Below are 20129 nucleotides of genomic sequence, written 5' to 3'. Positions count from 1 at the left end.
ATATAAACTTTTTATAGTGTTTTATTTAAATTTTAGAGGCAATAAGGTGATAAGTTGGACAGATCGAGTGAAAAAAAGCTATTTTCCCACACGACATCTCTCCTTCTCACTATCACGCATTAGTTTTGCTTCCCCACTCGCCATTTTTAAAAAGATCCGACGGGGCTCATTGCCTGCTTGAATTATGCAGAAACGGGCAGTGTTTAGGTCATGTAATTGATTCTGTTGGAAAGGGGAGAAATTGTGCTTTACAATGGTATTGATATTACAGTTGATCTGGAAGTATTACGTTTTTTGGGGGCGCTAAAATAAGGGCAATTGTACGGACCAAGGCGATGTACGACTTTACGTGAGTTTACGTTAACTAGCTCCTGATAGTGCAACCCTAAGAAACAGTACAGATGAAGATGAAAAAGTATCAGGCCTACTGTACAGTTTACTGTATAAATTATTGTTGGAAACAAGTCTAGCTTGGAACTGTTGCTGTAAAAATACAAGTAATATTTTTTTTATTCTGAACTGGAGGCAAACACTCACACAGTTCTGGGTTGCTCATCTGCAGCAGGAAGCGGTCTCCTGTCTGACTGAGAAAGCAGTAGATATTCTGATCCAGTTTGGCACCACATACCTATGCAAGTCAGAGTTCTCAAGTACAGAAACAGTGTCAATGCTGACCATGACCTCAGTGTTGCACTGTCAAAAACTGAGCCCACCTCTCATTAGGACTGTGTGTATGTGTGTGTTTTCTGGTCTACATCTGTTTGATGTGATCAATCTGTTTATTCCAGTTCAGAATAAAACATATGTATTTTAAGAGCAACAGTTCCAACCTAGACTTTCTATCAACAATAATTTATACAGTAAGATGTACAATAGGCCTGATCATTTTTTTTCTGTACTGTTACTTAGGGTTGCACATCAAAAAGTTTAAGAACCCCTGGTGTAGATGGTTGAGGAAAAACATCCATTTTGTTTTCAGGCTGTAACACAATAAAATGTGGAATAAGTCAAGGGGTATGAATACTTTCTGAAGGCTTTGTATGTGTCTAACCTCCAAATCAATTATCATAAAGGGTGACATATGCATGTTTATGTCAGAATGCATACATTATTGCAGACTGTAGGACTCAAAATGCATAGTACTTTGAAAAAAGGAAATGCAAGTTGATTGGAGTAACAAACTAAACAAAGCAAGACCGAAAGACTCGTATTCCCCTTTAAAGGACGAGGTGATTCAAAGCCCCACCTGCTGCCCCCCCCCCTTTCAGACATGGATCCAACCCTTACCTATTGTGGTGTAGAGGACCTGGTCACAACAACGCTGCCCAGATAGCTGAGATCAATCAAAAACAAAGCAGGTAAGACTCCAGGAGCCATCAAGAACCACCAACTGCCCCTAATCAATAATGATGGAGACATTGCAACACATGAAAGCAGACAGATCCCTGCAACACGCTTCGCCCAACAAGCCTCCCTGGCAGTCAGACCAGGGATGTCCTGGGAGCAATGGAGGGGTGGGTGAGGGATGGGGTTGGGATGGAAGGTTCAGGGAAGAGGCAGTTCATGCAGTCAGGTTACTAAGGACGAGGATGGACCCCCCTGTGCCTGCTGAGATGGACTCTCATAAAAGTACCCTCTGCATGATAAATACCGAGTCCTAAAAGGCCTAAGAGTTAGACACAGCAATGGTGTTTGTTTTGTCTGAAAGTCAATTCGGATGCACATATGGGATTCCTCCTGTTGGGTGAAAGCAGGGTAAAGCATGACACACATGGAAAACCAGGGATCCTGTGGTGATGTCCCTCTGATTCCAGGCTTTTAGGGGCTTGTATCAAACAAACTGCACAATGCATTTGAAATGGTTTAGATAATAATGGCAATTTCTCCAAAGACTTACTGTAGCCCCGAAAGGTCTGTAAGGTAATCTGTGAAGCAAATCATTTCTCTTGTTAGGTCACAAAGGAGTTGATCCACCAAGTCCGAATTTAGAGGAAAATTAACAATCGGGATTGGTCAAAAGACAAGTTTGGTACAGTGCTTCACAGATTCAATGGATGGATGTTTGAAAGTTGATGTCTTACATGAAAAGCAGCATTGATCGAGTTAAAAACGTCAGAACTCCCAAGCCCATAAAATAAATCTATACAGCAAAATTACATTGCAATGAATAATGTAAGAGTCCCTAGTCAATTTATCATCATAAATTCTATTCTTTGATTAAGTCATTTGTCAATAAAAAAATAAAAAAATATATATTGATATTTCACTCTAAAAACTGACATTTGTATGTAGTCCAACCCAAATTTTCCTGACAAGTGTATTTAGCTTTTAAAAGTAGAACCAAAATTGTCTTCAATGTAACTGCGTTCAGAACTCAAGGTGCAACCTAACAAGTTAAAGCAATTGGTAATGGGGCAGATAACAAGTAAATCCCTCTCTGAAGGCCTAGTGCACCTACCCTGAAGCTGAAAACTGGGGTGGAGAGGGCTCGGACGGAAGGACTTCCTCCTCAGTTCTCTTCTGGGATGGTATCTGCCCAATGGGATCACTTGGGATCTGCCCAAACATGTTGCTGCTTTCCATGGGGGGTGACGGGGACTGGGACGGGTAGCTTGTGGCGGAGGTGGCAAAGGCCATGTGGGAGCGGAAGCTGGGACTTGCCCTCTTGCTAACCTGACCATGGGCGGGAGAGGAAGAGGGAGACGACCTCCGAGAGAAGCTGGCTGAAGAGGGGGGAAGCAGGGTGATCTCAGACATCTCTGGAGGTATGGAGGGCTGGACGAAGCTAGGACGGGGACGCGGTCGCACTAGAATCTCTGGGGAGCCCTCGTGGGAACTAAGTGGACTCTGGGTGAGGGGCGAGAGGCGGGAAGGTTGGAGGACCATCATGCTAGGCTCCATTCTACGAGCCTGCCTGGGGCTGAGCCGGGGGGTAGGCTCAAACCACCGGGTGTCCAGGCTACTGAATGTGCTAGGGCTGCCCATGAGGGCTGTTGGGTCGGGGTAAGGCAAAACCGGCACACCCATACCGTAGCTTATGTGTCTTAGCTTCCCTAGACTCTGAGCCTCTTGCATAGCTAAACGCTTGACTGGAAGGCCCTGAGGCTTGACCTTGCTGGGAGACTTGCCTGGACAGCTCTTTGGGACCTCCAGCTGCAGAACACCGGGATAGGAGGGCACCTGGAGAGAGGATGGCTGGAGAGCACCAGGGGGAAGAACATGGGGAGGAGGAAAGAAAGGTTCCCGGTGGAGATGCAAAGGTTGGTGGGGTGGGAAAATGAAGTGGGGCCTTTCCAGATTTGCAAAGGGGAAATCGGGTCTGTGCCAGATCTCCGGGGAGTGAGAGGAAGAGGTAAGCGTCAGGGGAAGGGGGAAGCTTGAGACGGCATAGTGATGAATATCTCCTTCCCCCATCTCCTCAGGGATGCGGTGGTGACCAAAGGGCCCTTCGGGGTGGTAAGGTGGTGATGACATGACAGAGCTCAGAGGGCTGGTGTCTACCATGTAGAAAGGGGGTGGAGGGTCGGGTTCCCCAGGCCTGCCAAGGTACCCGTAGAAATTATCGTGGCTCTGGGGGAAGGCTCTGTGGTGCAGGGAGCCTTGGATCTGCCCCGTGGCCCCAAGCCGACTGCTCTCCATGATGGTCATACCTTCCATGGGTCTCTGAAAGCGGGGGCTGTAGGCTGGTGGCTGCAGGTAAGACTCCTGGCTGGAGATGGGGGAGATTTGGTGAGGTCGAAGGGTTGCCATGACGGGGGGCATGGGCCCGGGATCATCGTTCTCCTCATCTGACTGGCGGAATTCGGGATAGCGGTCTGACTCTTCGACGAAGGGGAAGCCCTCAATTCGCCGGGGCTTGATGGAAATCATCTCCATGTCGCTGGGGTCCATGACGAAGCGTCCATCAGGGCCTCGGCTGATCAACTCAATGGGCGTGGTTGCCTCCATTTCATACTTGGAGACGCTGTACTTTTTGCTCGTTATTGCTCGCTTGGTTTTCTTGTACAGAGAGAGTTCTTCCTTCTTCGCAGAACTCGGGGGGATCTTCTTCATGCTCATGCTATGCCCGTCCTCAGAACACTCTGATGGTTGTCCCATGGAACGCATACTCTCCGGACTCACCTTACCAGAGGAGGACCTGAGAAACAATGGAAAGACAGAAGGCCAGTCAATGCCTGCCTCCTTTAACATGACTCAGCAAACAACCAAACTAAGCACCTCTGTCGATGCCTTTACTGCCAGGCAACATTTTAACTGGAAATTACGATGGAATAAATAAAATAAAGTCTCCAATCAGAGATGACACATGTATCCATAAAAAAATATTTTTTTAAAGAGCCAAGCTCTGACTATAAGTGTTTCTTATTTTAGGTAACAAAATAAATATTGTCATAATTGTTTATCTGAATAAGTTTAGTTTGAGCCTGAAGTTTAAATGGGGATTTCAGACACTGCTACGATGCGCAAATGATTTGATCTGACAAGGCAGTGATTGAATGTTGATTATGTTGATTATGAATAGAGGATGGAGATGGAGGGACCATGTGCAGCAGTAACTTTAGAGTTTTGGACTGCTCTCCTACGCAACATTCTAAATAAATTGTTGAGTCATAGGTGCATGGTTGAGTCATAGGTGCATGATCTTGGTATGGAGTCAGATGACCCACTGAGTAAAGTATATTTTATGTGCAGGGTTAACAGTCTATGTTTTCTATTAACTTTCCATTTGCTCAACCGCATCACTTGAACAGCTCAACAGGAGACTGTGCCGATTATAAATCATGTCTGCCTGTTAGTTTCTGATTGAGTAATATTTTCATTGTTCAGTCATGGTAGTGTAATTGATGTGAAGTCAGTCACATTAATTAAGTGTCTCTCAGTGGAATAACAATGCTTAATGTGTGTGTTGTATCACCTGACCTTTCCATTTACTTAGATTTGAATAAACCTCTGATAGTCATTGCCTCTGGTTGGTTCTTACATGCTCCCCCATCACACCCACACATTCCCATTGCCCAGACATGGCCATCTTGATAACTCAGGTGACCATCTTTAGCAGAGTGGGCATCTCTCCCTTTTCCCCTCCTTTTTTCTCGATAAGTCTTGTCATTACTCAAACTTCCCTGGACCACATACTCTCGAGCCTTGTTCTCACTATATTTATATGTGGTGTTGACATGCATGTTATTTGTATTTCAAATTGTGATTTGAATTTAAGAATATCCACTTAGAATACAGTACATTCTAAGGTTCTCATTGTAGAAATTGGACTACGTGTTTGTTATTAGTTGTATGGGTTTTATTCATTAGGAAGAAATTTGAAAGCCCATTTAGTCAAAGAGAGTATTTATGTTATACCAAGAAATGAGGAACAACAAGCATTTTCCAGAAAAGAAAAGAGAAAAATCTGGACGATATGATAATACTTTATTCAGAGTACCAAAATACAATGTAAGGCTGAGGCTTTTCAGTCTCTCTATTTTGCTGAATCACTAAGGCCTAGCTGTGCTTGTGATGTCTGCGGTGGCAATGGAGGGGCTGAGTTTCTAAGGCAACTGACAGTCGAGGACCCGCATTGAAAAGCAATGACGTTCTCATTCTCTGCTACGTATGAGGCACGTACGTTCTCTCTCCGCAGAAGGCACTGTCTGTTGTGGTGCAGGGTCTTCAAGTAGAGTGCGTGACACAGGCAAACACATCTGACTCCACTGGACGCAGAGCACAACCCACATTCAAGATTCTTCCAGCAAGCTATTCAATATCTACTACTCATGTGGTTCATAATATCTAAAACTATATCAACAAGTTGAATACATAGAAATAGCTATTACAAGCAATGCTATACACATACTTCAGTCTAGATAGAACTGTAATATGTAATATGCTGGCTTGTTTGTTTCTATAAAAATCACTTTTGAATATAGTATGACATTTACTGAATGTGCCATTTTTCATGTTAAGATTGTCACCGCTCATATTATTATGAGACAAAGATGTATTAACACTGGTTATAGAATGACTTTTAGCAGTACAGCAGATGAGGACAATACACATATGTAAAAGTGAGAACCTCATAAGGGTTCTCCTGGTCATATAGATTCACTGGTTTGATTACAACGCTGTAAAATTACAGGTGGTCACATATACAACATTATACTTCTAGTATGTTACTGTATGTACTGTATATAATGTGCCATGTGCTTTTATACAGTAACATGAGCACCATTTGGCACCAACACTGTATGCTTACCATTACACATACTCACTCTACTAAACTTAACACTAAATACTCTTGACTTTTCAAAGAATCCAACAGAATAGCTGAGAGGAAAACAGCAAAGCATAGAAAAGAGTAACTGCCGGAGAAAATAACATTGTGTTGAATTAACTACGTATCACATGAAATCAATTCACAAAGAAAATAAGAAAGGGTTTCATGGTTGGGCAGGGTTAAGTCAAGCTCGGGTGTGCAGGGGCAGGTTCATCACAAAGAGATTCAGGGGCTGCTCGGCTGCAAACAATCTGGAAGGACACAAGGTATATTCAGCTAAGACTTTTTGTGACATACCAACATGAGGGAGATTTCTACAGTATGCTGTTCATTCTAGCAAAAAAAAAGGTGCTATTGTTATTGACAACAAAGTAACAGTGAAAAAACTTGCTTGTCTAAAGATAGGACAAACTCATGAGAAACCACAGTGAAATTTGATGAGATTAAATATTTATGTTGAAACTGACATAGAACAACTATGTATTATGTGAGTACGTCCTGCAGACAGCCACATTAACATTTCCAAAAGTCTAAAATTAATTCTGTCAAAATTAATTTGACTTTGGAAAGCCTTTGATGAAAGCCTGCATGCTTGATATAATTGTATTTATTTTTTATTTCACCTTTATTTAACCAGGTAGGCAAGTTGAGAACAAGTTCTCATTTGCAATTGCGACCTGGCCAAGATAAAGCAAAGCAGTTCGACACATACAATTACACAGAGATACACATGGAGTAAAACAAACATACAGCCAATAATACAGTAGAAAAATAAGTCTATATACAAAGTGAGCAAATTAGGTGAGAGAAGGGAGGTAAAGGCAAAAAAAAAAGGCCAAGGTGGCGAAGTAAATACAATATAGCAAGTAAAACACTGGAATGGTCGATTTGCAGTGGAAGAATGTGCAAGGTAGAGATATAAATAATGGGGTGCAAAGAAACTAAATAAATACAGTAGGGGGAGAGGTAGTTGTTTGGGCTAAATTATAGATGGGCTATGTACAGGTTTCAGCAATCTGGGAACTGCTCTGACAGCTGGTGCTTAAAGCTTGTGAGGGAGATAAGTGTTTCCAGTTTCAGAGATTTTTGTAGTTCGTTCCAGTCATTGGCAGCAGAGAACTGGAAGGAGAGGCGGCCAAAGGAAGAATTGGTTTTGAGGGTGACCAGAGAGATATACCTGCTGGAGCGCATGCTACAGGTGGGTGCTGCTATGGTGACCAGCGAGCTGAGATAAGGGGGGACTTTACCTAGCAGGGTCTTGTAGATGACCTGGAGCCAGTGGGTTTGGCGACGAGTATGAAGCGAGGGCCAGCCAACGAGAGCGTACAGGTCACAGTGGTGGGTAGTATATGGGGCTTTGGTGACAAAACGGATGGCACTGTGATAGACTGCATCCAATTCATTGAGTAGGGTATTGGAGGCTATTTTGTAAATGACATCGCCGAAGTCGAGGATCGGTAGGATGGTCAGTTTTACAAGGGTATGTTTGGCAGCATGATTGAAGGATGCTTTGTTGCGAAATAGGAAGCCAATTCTAGATTTAACTTTGGATTGGAGATGTTTGATGTGAGTCTGGAAGGAGAGTTTACAGTCTAACCAGACACCTAGTTATTTGTAGTTGTCCACATATTCTAAGACAGAACCGTCCAGAGTAGTGATGTTGGACGGGCGGGCAGGTGCAGGCAGCGATCGGTTGAAGAGCATGCATTTAGTTTAACTTGTATTTAAGAGCAATTGGAGGCCACGGAAGGAGAGTTGTATGGCATTGAAGCTCAGCTGGAGGGTTTGTTAACACAGTGTCCAAAGAAGGGCCAAAAGTATACAGAATGATGTCGTCTGCGTAGAGGTGGATCAGAGACTCACCAGCAGCAAGAGCGACATCATTGATGTATACAGAGAAGAGAGTCGGTCCAAACAGAGAAGAGAGTCGGCACCCCCATAGAGACTGCCAGAGGCCCGGACAACAGGCGTTCCGATTTGACACACTGAACTCTATCAGAGAAGTAGTTGGTGAACCAGGCGATGCAATCGTTTGAGAAACCAAGGCTATCGAGTCTGCTGATGAGGATGTGGTGATTGACAGAGTCGAAAGCCTTGCCCAGGTCAATGAACACGGCTGTACAGTATTGTTTCTTTCTTATCGATGGCGGTTAAGATATCGTTTAGGACCTTGAGTGCGTGGCTGAGGTGCACCCATGACCAGCTCTGAAACCAGATTGCATAGCGAGAAGGTATGGTGGGATTTGAAATGATTGGTAATCTGTTTGTTGACTTGGCTTTCGAAGACCTTAGAAAGGCAGTGTAGGATAGATATAGGTCTGTAGCAGTTTGGGTCAAGAGTGTCCCACCCCTTTGAAGAGGGGGATGACCGCAGCTGCTTTCCAATCTTTGGGAATCTCAGACGACACGAAAGAGAGGTTGAACAGGCTAGTAATAGGGGTTGCAACAATTTCGGCAGATAATTTTAGAAAGATAGGTTCCAGATTGTCTTGCCCGGCTGATTTGTAGGGGTCCTTATTTTGCAGCTCTTTCAGAACATCAGCTGACTGGATTTGGGAGAAGGAGAAATGGGGAAGGCTTGGGCGAGTTCCTGTGGGGGGTGCAGTGCTGTTGACCGGGGTAGGGTTAGCCAGGTGGAAAGCATGGCCAGCCGTAGAAAAATGCTTATTGAAATTCTCAATTATAGTGTATTTATCGGTGGTGACAGTGTTTCCTATCCTCAGTGCAGTGGGCAGCTGGGAGGAGGTGTTCTTATTCTCCATGGACTTTACAGTGTCCCAGAACTTTTTTGAGTTTGTGTTGCAGGAAACAAATTTCTGCTTGAAAAATCTAGACTTGGCTTTTCTAACTGCCTGTGTATATTGGTTTCTAGCTTCCCTGAAAAGTTGCATATCACGGGGGCTGTTCGATGCTAATGCCGAACGCCATAGGATGTTTTTGTGTTTGTTAAGGGCAGTCAGGTCTGGAGAGAACCAAGGGCTATATCTGTTCCTGGTTCTACATTTCTTGAATGGGGCATGCTTATTTAAGATGGTGAGGAAGGCATTAAAAAAAAAACGGCATCCTCTACTGACGGGATGAGATGAATATCCTTCCAGGATATTCAGGAAAACAGCAGGTGTATTTAGAGGGCAAGTTGGTTAGGATGATATCAGAGGTGTATTTAGAGGGCAAGTTGGTTAGGATGATATCTATGAAGGTACCCGTGTTTATGGCTTTGGGGTGGTACCTGGTAGGTTCATTGATCATTTGTGTGAGATCATGTATGAACCTTTATTTCTTATAATACGCTTATAATATGTCCATCTATGTAGGAAATGTAGGACATTTTCTTAAAAGTGACTCAAAATGGCTTATTTAGTAAGGATGATTATGAGAGTAATTATAAGATAATAATAAGGGGGCCATACATTCTTATGACAAGTCTTATGATGCATTCTAACAGCATAATGGATTACACCTGCACACTTCAAGTAAATTGTTCCCGGAACTTTCAACCCACAGTTAAATTAAGAACTGAATGATGTTGACATTTTTATGGCAACGTATTTGCTATGTTTAAACCACAATCTGTAACTTTCATTCCCAGTCAAAAGTGCTGCCCATGCATGTACAGTCCCAGTCAAAAGTTAGGACACAACTACTCATTCAAGGGTTTTTCTATATTTTTACTATTTTATACATTGTAGAATAATAGTGAACACATCAAGACTATGAAATAACACATATGGAATCATGTAGTAACCTAAAAAGTTGTATATTTATATTTGAGATTCTTCAAAGTAGCCACCCTTGCCTTGCCCAGATGAGGTAGTCATGAGGTAGTCACCCAGAATGCATTTCAATTAACAGGTGTGCCTTGTTAAAAGTTCAATTATGGAATTTCTTTCCTTCTTAATGCATTTGAGTCAATCAGTTGTGTTGTGACAAGGTAGGGGTGGTATACAGAAAAGAGCAAAGAGAAATGACAGTACATCATTATTTTAAGACATGAAGGTCAGTCAATACGGAAAATTTCAACAACTTTGAAAGATTCTTCAAAAATCATCAAGCGCTATGATGAAACTGGTTCTCATGAGGACCACCATGCAGAGTTGCCTCTGCTGCAGAGGATAAGTTCATTAGAGTTACCAGCCTCAAAAATTGCAGCCCAAATAAATGCTTCACAGAGTTCAAGTAACAGACACATCTCAACATCAACTGTTCAGAGGAGACTGCGTGAATCAGGCATTCATGGTCACATTTCTGCAAATAAACTACTACTGAAGGACACCAATAATAAGAAGAGACTTGCTTGGGCCAAGAAACACGAACAATGGTCATTAGACTGGTGGAAATCTGTACCTTAGTCTGACAAGTCCAAATTTGAGATTTTTGGTTCCAACCGGCATGTCTTTGTGAGAAGCAGAGTAGGTGAACGGATGATCTCTGCATGTGTGGTTCCCACCGTGAAGCATGAAGGAGGAGGTGTGATGGTGCTTTGCTGGTGACACTGTCTGTGATTTATTTAGAATTCAAGGCACACTTAACCAGCATGGCTACCACCGCATTCTGCAGTGATACGCCATCCCATCTGGTTTGCGCTTAGTGGGACTGTCATTTGTTTTTCAACAGGACAATTTGAACAAGAAGGAGAGTGATGGAGAGCTGCATCAGATGACATGGCCTCCACAATCACCCGACCTCAACCCAATTGAGATGGTTTGGGATGAGTTGGACCGCAGTGAAGGAAAAGCAGTCAAAATGTGCTCAACTCCTCCAAGACTGTTGGAAAAGCATTCCAGGTGAAGCTGGTTGAGAGAATGCCAAGGCACACCTGTTAATTGAAATGCATTCCAGGTGACTTACCTCATGAAGCTGGTTGAGAGAATGCTAAGAGTGTGGAAAGCTATCATCAAGACAAAGGGTGGCTATTTGAAGAATCTCAAATATACCATTTTGATTTGTTTAACACTTTTTTGGTTACTACATGATACTACATAGTTTTGATGTCTTCGCTATTATTCTACAATGTAGAAAATAGTCAAAATAAAGAAAAACCCTTGACTGAGTAGGTGTGTCCAACATTTTGACTGGTACTGTATATGTAAACTGTGTGGGTGGGTCTTGACATATGTCACTGCCACAGAGTTATTTGAATTATGTGGTAACCTAACCTTCCCCCAAACTAAAGACTTCTAGGGGTCTTTTTGGAGTTGGATAGCCCAGACTTCAAATAACTGTGGGAGTAATTTGCACTTTTGATAGGGAAAGAAAGTTACATTTGCCCAAACTCTCCACACATTGTACACATTGATGCAGGGACAACAGGTTTGACTAGAAATTAAAGTAACAGATAATGGGGGCAGTAAAAGCAAATTGTCATAATTACTGAATAACTGTCAGCTTCTGTTGAATATCAATCTCATTTGAAGTAGAACAAAAGAGACTACATTTTCCAATGGTCTCCCTGATGTAATCAATTAACCAAACCCATTGCTTTCCAGTTGTTGTACACCAGACCTGTTCCCTTTATATAGCCATCCCAAACTTAAAATGCCATTGGTCTACCTGTGCTAGATTTTAAACAGGTCAGACCAGAGCATGGGATGCTATGCCCATGAGCTTCATGACAAGTGGCAATATGTTCCTCTAATGTTGCTGTTATATTCTCAGTGTATGGCACAGGAGGGAAGTTAGGGGGTGGGACGTGAGGAGAAGCAGCAGCAGCAGCAGCCGACCAATGAAACCCACGAGATGGGAAGAGAGAATACTGGGTGTGTAGGCCCAGTGGAAATCCTCAATGGGACAGAGTCGTCTGTCGATTCAAAGAAGAGTAAACAACCACACTGGAGTGGTTTCATCTTACATGTCCAGCATGGTGGTCAGCATCGGGGGCAATTGGTACCATTTCGGGAAAACTGAATACAATGGACTCCTGTACAATGTTGAATCAGGCACTTGTGTTATTCATATACAGTGTGTGTACAAATCATTAAGAACACCATCCTAATATTGAGTTGCACCCCCTTTAGCCCTCAGAACAGCCTCAATTCTTCGGGGAATGAACTTAACAAGGTATCGAAAGTGTTTCACATGGATGCTGGCCCGTGTTGAATCCAATGCTTCCCACAGTTGTTTTAAGTGGACCGGATGTCCTTTGGGTGGTGGACCATTCTTGACACACGGGAAACTGTTGCGCGTGAAAAACACAGCAGCATTCAAAAGCACATCAATATATGTTTTTAAAGAGCAGGTGTTCTTAATGTTTTGTACACTCAGTGTAATTCACTGTAGTTACACCACTTACCATGGCTTATATGTCAGTTTGAATTTGGAGCAGTCTGACCGCTGAAAATCCTTCTCAGTTCGCGGTGCTATCACGCTATGTTTGCACGCACCTCGGGGAGACCATTCATAGTACTGGTCTGAATTGCTAGTTGGCCCAATTTGGGAAAATTTCTGAGATATCGGGATCTAGGGCTTTCGTCTTGATTTGGATGTATTTAAATTCAGCTCAACAGCTTTCTCAAAGGGCACTACCCAACAATGCTGTACGCACGTCACCCTCTGCTGGACATCTAAGACTATGACTATCTCCATGGACCATAAAACAAGTATGACTCCAGGTAGGTTGCTTAGTGTGTATCTTTTTACAGCTGTATCTGTTCAATAATTCTGCATCTCCTGTGAGTGAACCGTGAGGGAGCTTAGGGCCCCAATTGCTTGAACCAGCATGTGACCGTGCGACTGTGCCCAGCACACGAAGCATGTGGCCAAGCCAGCCAGCAGCACACTGACTGAGGGGCGGGCTGAACAAGGTGCAGGTAGCCACACTCACTGAGGGCTGGAGGGCGGGGGCTGGTAGCTGCTGGCGTCTGGCCCCTCACAGTAGGGCTCTATGCCGGGCAATGGGCTAAGAGGAGTCCTGCGGTGGGAAATACAACAGAGACGGGAGAGGAGGAAGAAAAAGAGGGGAGAAGAGGGAGGAGGAGGAATGCTGTCAATGAGTCTCCAGAGCTTCCACATGTCCAAACAGAGAAAGAGAGAGAGAAAGAGAGTGAGGGATGATAGAGGAGAGACAGAGAGGAGGGAGGGAGAGAGAAAGAGATGGTCAGAGAAACGGAGTGAGTGACAGAGGGTGTGTGGGTAGGGATAAAAAGATGGAGAGACAGTGAGACAGAGAGGGGGGGAGAAAGAGATACAGTCAGAGAAACGGGAAGAGAAACCTGGGGATAACCTGAGTCAGAGAAACAAGCAGAAAGCAAAAGGGAGGCAAGACAGAGAGAAAAGGGAGGAGAGGAGATAGAAGCAAGAGCTAGAAACAGAGAGGAATAAAGAATACAAGGAGGAGCGAAAGACACAAGAAGATATTTGTACAATGCACGTCTGACAAGCTCTCCATTTATTAGGCACAATGAGTCATTCAGCATACCATTAGACACCTACACATGCTAGGACTACATACTGAGTACTGTGGAAGTAATGCATTTCAGAGAGAACGGGGGTATCCCTCCGTCTGGCTTTGGTAGCAGCACCACACACACCCTTGTTCCTATGTCTTTTGGGAGACATTTCCAAACCTCCTTCTTACTTTCAACCCTAAACCTATTAGCAGTTAATAGTTCATATTGGTGGGATGGAGAATAAGTAAAGGTGTGTATATATTCATGTATATATAATACACACTGCTCAAAAAAAATAAAGGGAACACTTAAACAACACAATGTAACTCCAAGTCAATCACACTTCTGTGAAATCAAACTGTCCACTTAGGAAGCAACACTGATTGACAATACATTTAACATGCTGTTGTGCAAATGGAATAGACAACAGGTGGAAATTATAGGCAATTAGCAAGACACCCCCAATAAAGGAGTGGTTCTGCAGGTGGTGACCACAGACCATTTCTCAGTTCCTATGCTTCCTGGCTGATGTTTTGGTCACTTTTGAATGCTGGCGGTGCTTTCACTCTAGTGGTAGCATGAGACGGAGTCTACAACCCACACAAGTGGCTCAGGTAGTGCAGCTAATCCAGGATGGTACATCAATGCGAGCTGTGGCAAGAAGGTTTGCTGTGTCTGTCAGCGTAATGTCCAGAGCATGGAGGCGCTACCAGGAGACAGGCCAGTACATCAGGAGACGTGAAGGAGGCCGTAGGAGGTCAACAACCCAGCAGCAGGACCGCTACCTCCGCCTTTGTGCAAGGAGGAGCAGGAGGAGCACTGCCAGAGCCCTGCAAATTGACCTCCAGCAGGGCACAAATGTGCATGTGTCTGCTCAAATGGTCAGAAACAGACTCCATGAGGGTGGCATGAGGGCCCGACGTCCACAGGTGGGGGTTGTGCTTACAGCCCAACACCGTGCAGGACGTTTGGCATTTGCCAGAGAACACCAAGATTGGCAAATTCGCCACTGGCGCCCTGTGCTCTTCACAGATGAAAGCAGGTTCACACTGAGCACATGTGACAGACGTGACAGAGTCTGGAGACGCTGTGGAGAACGTTCTGCTGCCTGCATCATCCTCCAGCATGACCGGTTTGGCGGTGGGTCAGTCATGGTGTGGGGTGGCATTTCTTTGGGGGGCCGCACAGCCCTCCATGTGCTCGCCAGAGGTACCGAGATGAGATCCTCAGACCCCTTGTGAGACCATATGCTGGTGTGGTTGGCCCTGGGTTCCTCCTAATGCAAGACAATTCTAGATCTCATGTGGCTGGAGTGTGTCAGCAGTTCCTGCAAGAGGAAGGCATTGATGCTATGGACTGGCCCGCCCGTTCCCCAGACCTGAATCCAATTGAGCACATCTGGGAAATCATGTCTCGCTTTAGTCTAGGTCTGGGAGGAGATCCCTCAGGAGACCATCCGCCACCTCATCAGGAGCATGCCCAGGCGTTGTAGGGAGGTCATACAGGCACGTGGAGGCCATACACACTACTGAGCCTAATTTTGACTTGTTTTAAGGACATTACATCAAAGTTGGATCAGCCTGTAGTGTGGTTTTCCACTTTAATTTTGAGTGTGACTCCAAATCCAGACCGCCATGGGTTGATAAATTTGATTTCCATTGATAATTTTTGTGTGATTTTGTTGTCCGCTCATTCAACTATGTAAAGAAAAAAGTATTTAATAAGAATATTTCATTCATTCAGATCTAGGATGTGTTATTTTAGTGTTCCCTTTATTTTTTTGAGCAGTGTATATATATACACACAGTTGAAGTCGGAAGTTTACATACACCTTAGCCAAATACATTTAAACTCAGTTTTTCACAATTCCTGAGATTTAATCCTAGTAAAAAAATCCTTCTTAGGTCAGTTAGGCTCACCACTTTATTTTAAGAATGTGAAATGTAAGAATAATAGTAGAGAGAATGATTTATTTCAGCTTTTATTTCTTTCATCACATTCCCAGTGGGTCAGAAGTTTACATACACTCAATTAGTATTTGGTAGCATAGCCTTTAAATTGTTGACTTGGGTCAAGCTTCTCACCTTAAGTTGGGTGAATTTTGGTCCATTCCTCCTGACAGAGCTGGTGTAACTGAGTCAGGTTTGTAGGCCACCTTGCTTGCACACGCTTTTTCAGTTCTGCCCACACATTTGCTATGGGATTGAGGTCAGGGCTTTGTGATGGCCACTCCAATACCTTGACTTTGTTGTCCTTAAGCCATTTTGCCACAACTTTGGAAGTATGCTTGGGGTCATTGTCCATTTGGAAGACCCATTTGCGACCAAGCTTTAACTTCCTGACTGATTACTTGAGATATTGCTTCAATATATCCCCATAATTTTCTTCCCTCATGATGCCATCTATTTTGTGAAGTGTACCAGTCCCTCTTGCAGCAAAGCACCCCCACAACATGATGCTGCCACCCCCGTGCTTCATGTTGGGATGTTGTTCTTCAGCTTGCAAGCCTCTCCCTTTTTCCTCCAAACATAAAAATGGTCATTATGGCCAAACAGTTCTAAGGCTATTCCAGGTGAGAAATTTCCCACTCCTCTTTCTATTCTGGTTAGGGCCAGTTTGCGCTGTTCTGTGAAGGGAGTAGTACACTGCGTTGTACGAGATCTTTCATTTCTTGGCAATTTCTCACATGGAATAGCCTTCATTTCTCAGAACAAGAATGGACTGACCAGTTTCAGAAGAAAGTTATTTGGTTCTGGCCATTTTGAGCCTGGAAATCGAACCCACAAATGCTGATGCTCCAGATACTCAACTAGTCTAAATAATCCAGTTTTATTGCTTCTTTAATCAGTACAGCAGTTTTCAGCTGTGCTAAACTTAATTGCAAAAGGGTTTCTAATGATCAATTAGCCTTTTAAAATTATAAACTTGGATTAGCTAACACAACGTTCCATTGGAACACAGGAGTGATGGTTGCTGATAATGGGCCTCTGTACGCCTATGTAGATATTCCTCTAAAAATCTGCCGTTTCCAGCTACAATAGTTATTTACAACATTAACAATGTATACACTGTATTTCTGATAAATTTGATGTTATTTTAATGGACAAAAAATTGCTTAGTGTGGTAGTGTATACACAGTACCAGTCAAAAGTTTGGACACACCTAGATATTCAAGGGCTTCTATATTTGTACTATTTTCTACATTGTGGAATAATAGTGAACACATCAAAACTATGAAATAACACATATGGAATTGTCATGATGTTGGCCTCTTTGGGTATAGCAAGCCCCATCCCCCTCTCCTTGCCTCCCCCTTGCCTCCTTCAACTAGGCTGCTATGGTCAGAGAGACGTCGTAAATTCCTGAGCATCTCCTCATGGACACGCAGTATAGAGAGAGTAGATTTTCATGGAGAACAAAGGAAATCCTTCCACTTCACAGAACTTGAGGTACGAACAAATTTCATGTTCCAGAGAAAGTATAAAATATCGGTGAAGAATCCAGCTACGAACTGGTCTGTTTGTCACAACTTGGGGAAGCTCATGGGAGACAGTGGGGCCACATTACAATAACGCTGTTTATATAATAGCCTCAGATATGAGGTTTACATCTAAGTGTTGTATAAGATGAATGAATGAGTATGATACTGTTTACACAATTTTACAACGTGATTTTGGACTGTTTAATGAAGGAAAACTCAAAAAGGGGATTGTAGTTAACTAAATCAGAGGACCGCCTCTGAGCCCAGTTAGGGTCAGGCGTCCTGGGACAGCCCCTTTCTGCCTTTAGAAAAATAAAACACTCGGGTTTTTGATCAGCAGACCGAGCTTACCTCAATTACGAGATGGCTAAAGGTTGCAGACCATGTTTTTCTCCATTAGGGGAGGACAAAGGTTGTGGACCATTGCTGATTCTTTTAACCATACCACGTGGTTAAACTCTTAGACTATTGATACCGACAGAATAAGAACAAGTCTTTGATATTAATTACTAGTCCGCAGCTAGGATTTCAGTATCATTGAACGCGAAGAACGACAACCGCCAAAACATCCACTCTATAACGAAACTAATGAATGTCACTCTGAACTATCCACTATAACCACGACGGAGAGAGAGAGGGAGAGAGACGGACAATTCTACAAAAGAAACAAACTTTTCACCAGCGATCAAGACGACACACCGAGCGTAAATATATGTATTGATTGCAATTGTTCCCGAATGAGTGAGCGTTCATGTGCAAACGATTAGCATTTCAATTGTTGTAATTATCACTCTGTAGTGACTTCTTAGTCGACCACCACTTCCCCTTTTGTCTAACAAGCCGCCATGCCGGTTTAGCCCACTAGGGCACATTCTCATATAATTTCTTGTAACCATATTTACAGTTTTTTTTTATGCATTTCTGTGATTTACTTAGTTAGTAATAAATAAATGATTTAAGAGAATTGATGTATGGATGACTCATAGTGAAGACTGGGTTTGTGCAGATAACCAACAATTTACGACGTTTGGAATGAGACTAACGTGAGAAAGTAAATAATTCATTCATTCGAAGACTAATTGATCTGAAAAGTTATTTTTAGGAAATGATAACTTTGTAATCTGAATATTTTTCCTTGGTGCCCTGACTTCCTAGTTAATTACATTTACAACTGATTAATCATGATCACGTAATACTAATTACAGAGAATCTTTGATAAAAGAAGTAACTAAAAATGTGTTAAACAAATCAAAATATATTTTTGATTTTATATTCCTCAAAGTAGCCACCCTTGCCTTTTTGACAGCTTTGCACACTCTTGGCATTCTTTCAACCAGCTTCACCTGGAATGATTTTTCAACAGTCTTGAAGGAGTTCCCACATATGCTAGCACTTGTTGGCTGCTTTTCCTTCACTCTGCTGTCCGACTCATCCCAAACCATCTCAATTGGGTTGAGCTCAGGTGATTGTGGAGGCCAGGTCATCTGATGCAGCTCTCCATCACTCTCCTTCTTGGTCCACACCTCCGGTCCTTACACAGACTGGAAGTGTTTTGGTTCATTATCCTGTAGGAAGACAAATGATAGTCCCCCTAAGCGCAAACCAGATGGGATGGCGTATCGCTGAAGAATGCTGTGGTAGCCATGCTGAATTCTAAATAAATCACTGACAGTGTCACCAGAAAAGCTCCCTCACACCATCACACCTCCTCCTCCATGCTTCACTGTGGGAACCACACATGCGGAGATCATCTGTTCATCTAGTCTGCGTCTCACAAAGACATGGCAGTTGGAACCAAAGATCTTAAATTTGGACTCATCAGACCAACGGACAGATTTCCACCAGTCTAATGTCCATTGCTTGTGTTTCTTGGCCTAAGCAAGTCTCTTCTTATCATTGGTGTACTTTAGTAGTGGTTTCTTTGCAGCAATTTGAGAATGAAGGCCTGATTCACACAGTCTCCTCTGAACAGTTAATATTGACATGTGTCTGTTACTTGAACTCTGAAGCAATTAGTTGGGATGCAATTTCTGAGGCTGCTAACTCCAATTAACATATCCTCTGCAGCAGAGGTAACTCTCGGTCTTCCTTTCCTGTGGTGGTCCTCATGAGAGCCAGTTTCGTCATACCGCTTGAAAGAAAATTCTGTATTGACTGACCTTGAATGTCTCAAAGGAATGATGGATTGTCGTTTCACTTTGCTTATTTGAGCTGTTCTTGCCATAATATGGACTTGGTCTTTTACCAAATAGGGCTTATGTATACCACCCCTACCTTGTCACAACACAATTGATTGGCTCAAACGCATTAAGACAAGAAATTCCACAAATTAACTTTTAACAACGCACACCTGTTAATTTAAATGCATTCCTGGTGACTACCTCATGAAGCTGGTTGAGAGAATGCCAAGAGTGTGCAAAGCTGTCATCAAGGCAAAATACATTAAAATATAAAATATATTTTGATTTTTTCAACACTTTTTTGGTTACTACATGATTCCATGTGTGTTATTTAATAGTTTTGATGTCTTCTTCACTACTATTCTACAATGTAGAAAATAGTAAAAATAAAGAAAAACCCATGAATGAGTAGGTGTGTTCAAACTTTGTAACTGATTCAGGTTTGTAGGCCTCCTTGCTCGCACATGCTTTTTTGTTGTTGTTGTCCTGCCCCTGACTTTGTAGTCCTTAAGCCATTTTGCCCCAACTTTGGAAGCATGCTTGGGGTCATTGTTCATTTGGAAGACCAATTTGCGACCAAGCTTTAATTTCCTGCCTGACTGATGTCTTGAGACGTTGCTTCAATATATCCATATAATTTTCTTCCCTCATTATGCCATCTATTTTGTGAAGTGCACCAGTCCCTCCTGCAGCAAAGCACCCCCACAACATGATGCTGCCACCCCTGTGCTTCACGGTTGGGATGGTGTTCTTTGGCTTGCAAGCCTCCCCCTTTCCCTCCAAACATAACGATGGTCATTATGGCCAAACAG

At 43.1% G+C, this 20129-nt stretch overlaps 1 protein-coding gene across 8 annotated transcripts in view; it reads right to left on the bottom strand.

The window, feature by feature from the left end:
• Positions 1–20129, bottom strand: part of LOC110533527 (protein turtle homolog B) — a 192222-nt gene that overhangs the window by 12497 nt on the left and 159596 nt on the right. For 2 of the 8 annotated variants that reach the window (XM_090186177.1, XM_090186178.1), the window contains exons 18-19: positions 13092–13178; positions 2459–4138 (exon numbers count right to left, since the gene is read on the bottom strand). In XM_090186177.1, coding sequence (XP_090042303.1) covers positions 2459–4138; positions 13092–13178 — 1767 coding nt within the window. Of the gene's footprint in view, positions 1–2458; positions 4139–5408; positions 6523–13091; positions 13179–20129 lie in introns of those variants that run through there. The other 6 variants (XM_090186173.1, XM_090186174.1, XM_090186172.1 and 3 more) reach the window with 3 other exon arrangements.

Source organism: Oncorhynchus mykiss, chromosome 10 (genome assembly GCF_057628025.1).
Source record: "Oncorhynchus mykiss isolate SJ-2025 chromosome 10, ASM5762802v1, whole genome shotgun sequence".
Lineage (NCBI taxonomy): Eukaryota > Metazoa > Chordata > Actinopteri > Salmoniformes > Salmonidae > Oncorhynchus > Oncorhynchus mykiss.
This window is presented reverse-complemented; position numbering and strand designations above follow the sequence as displayed.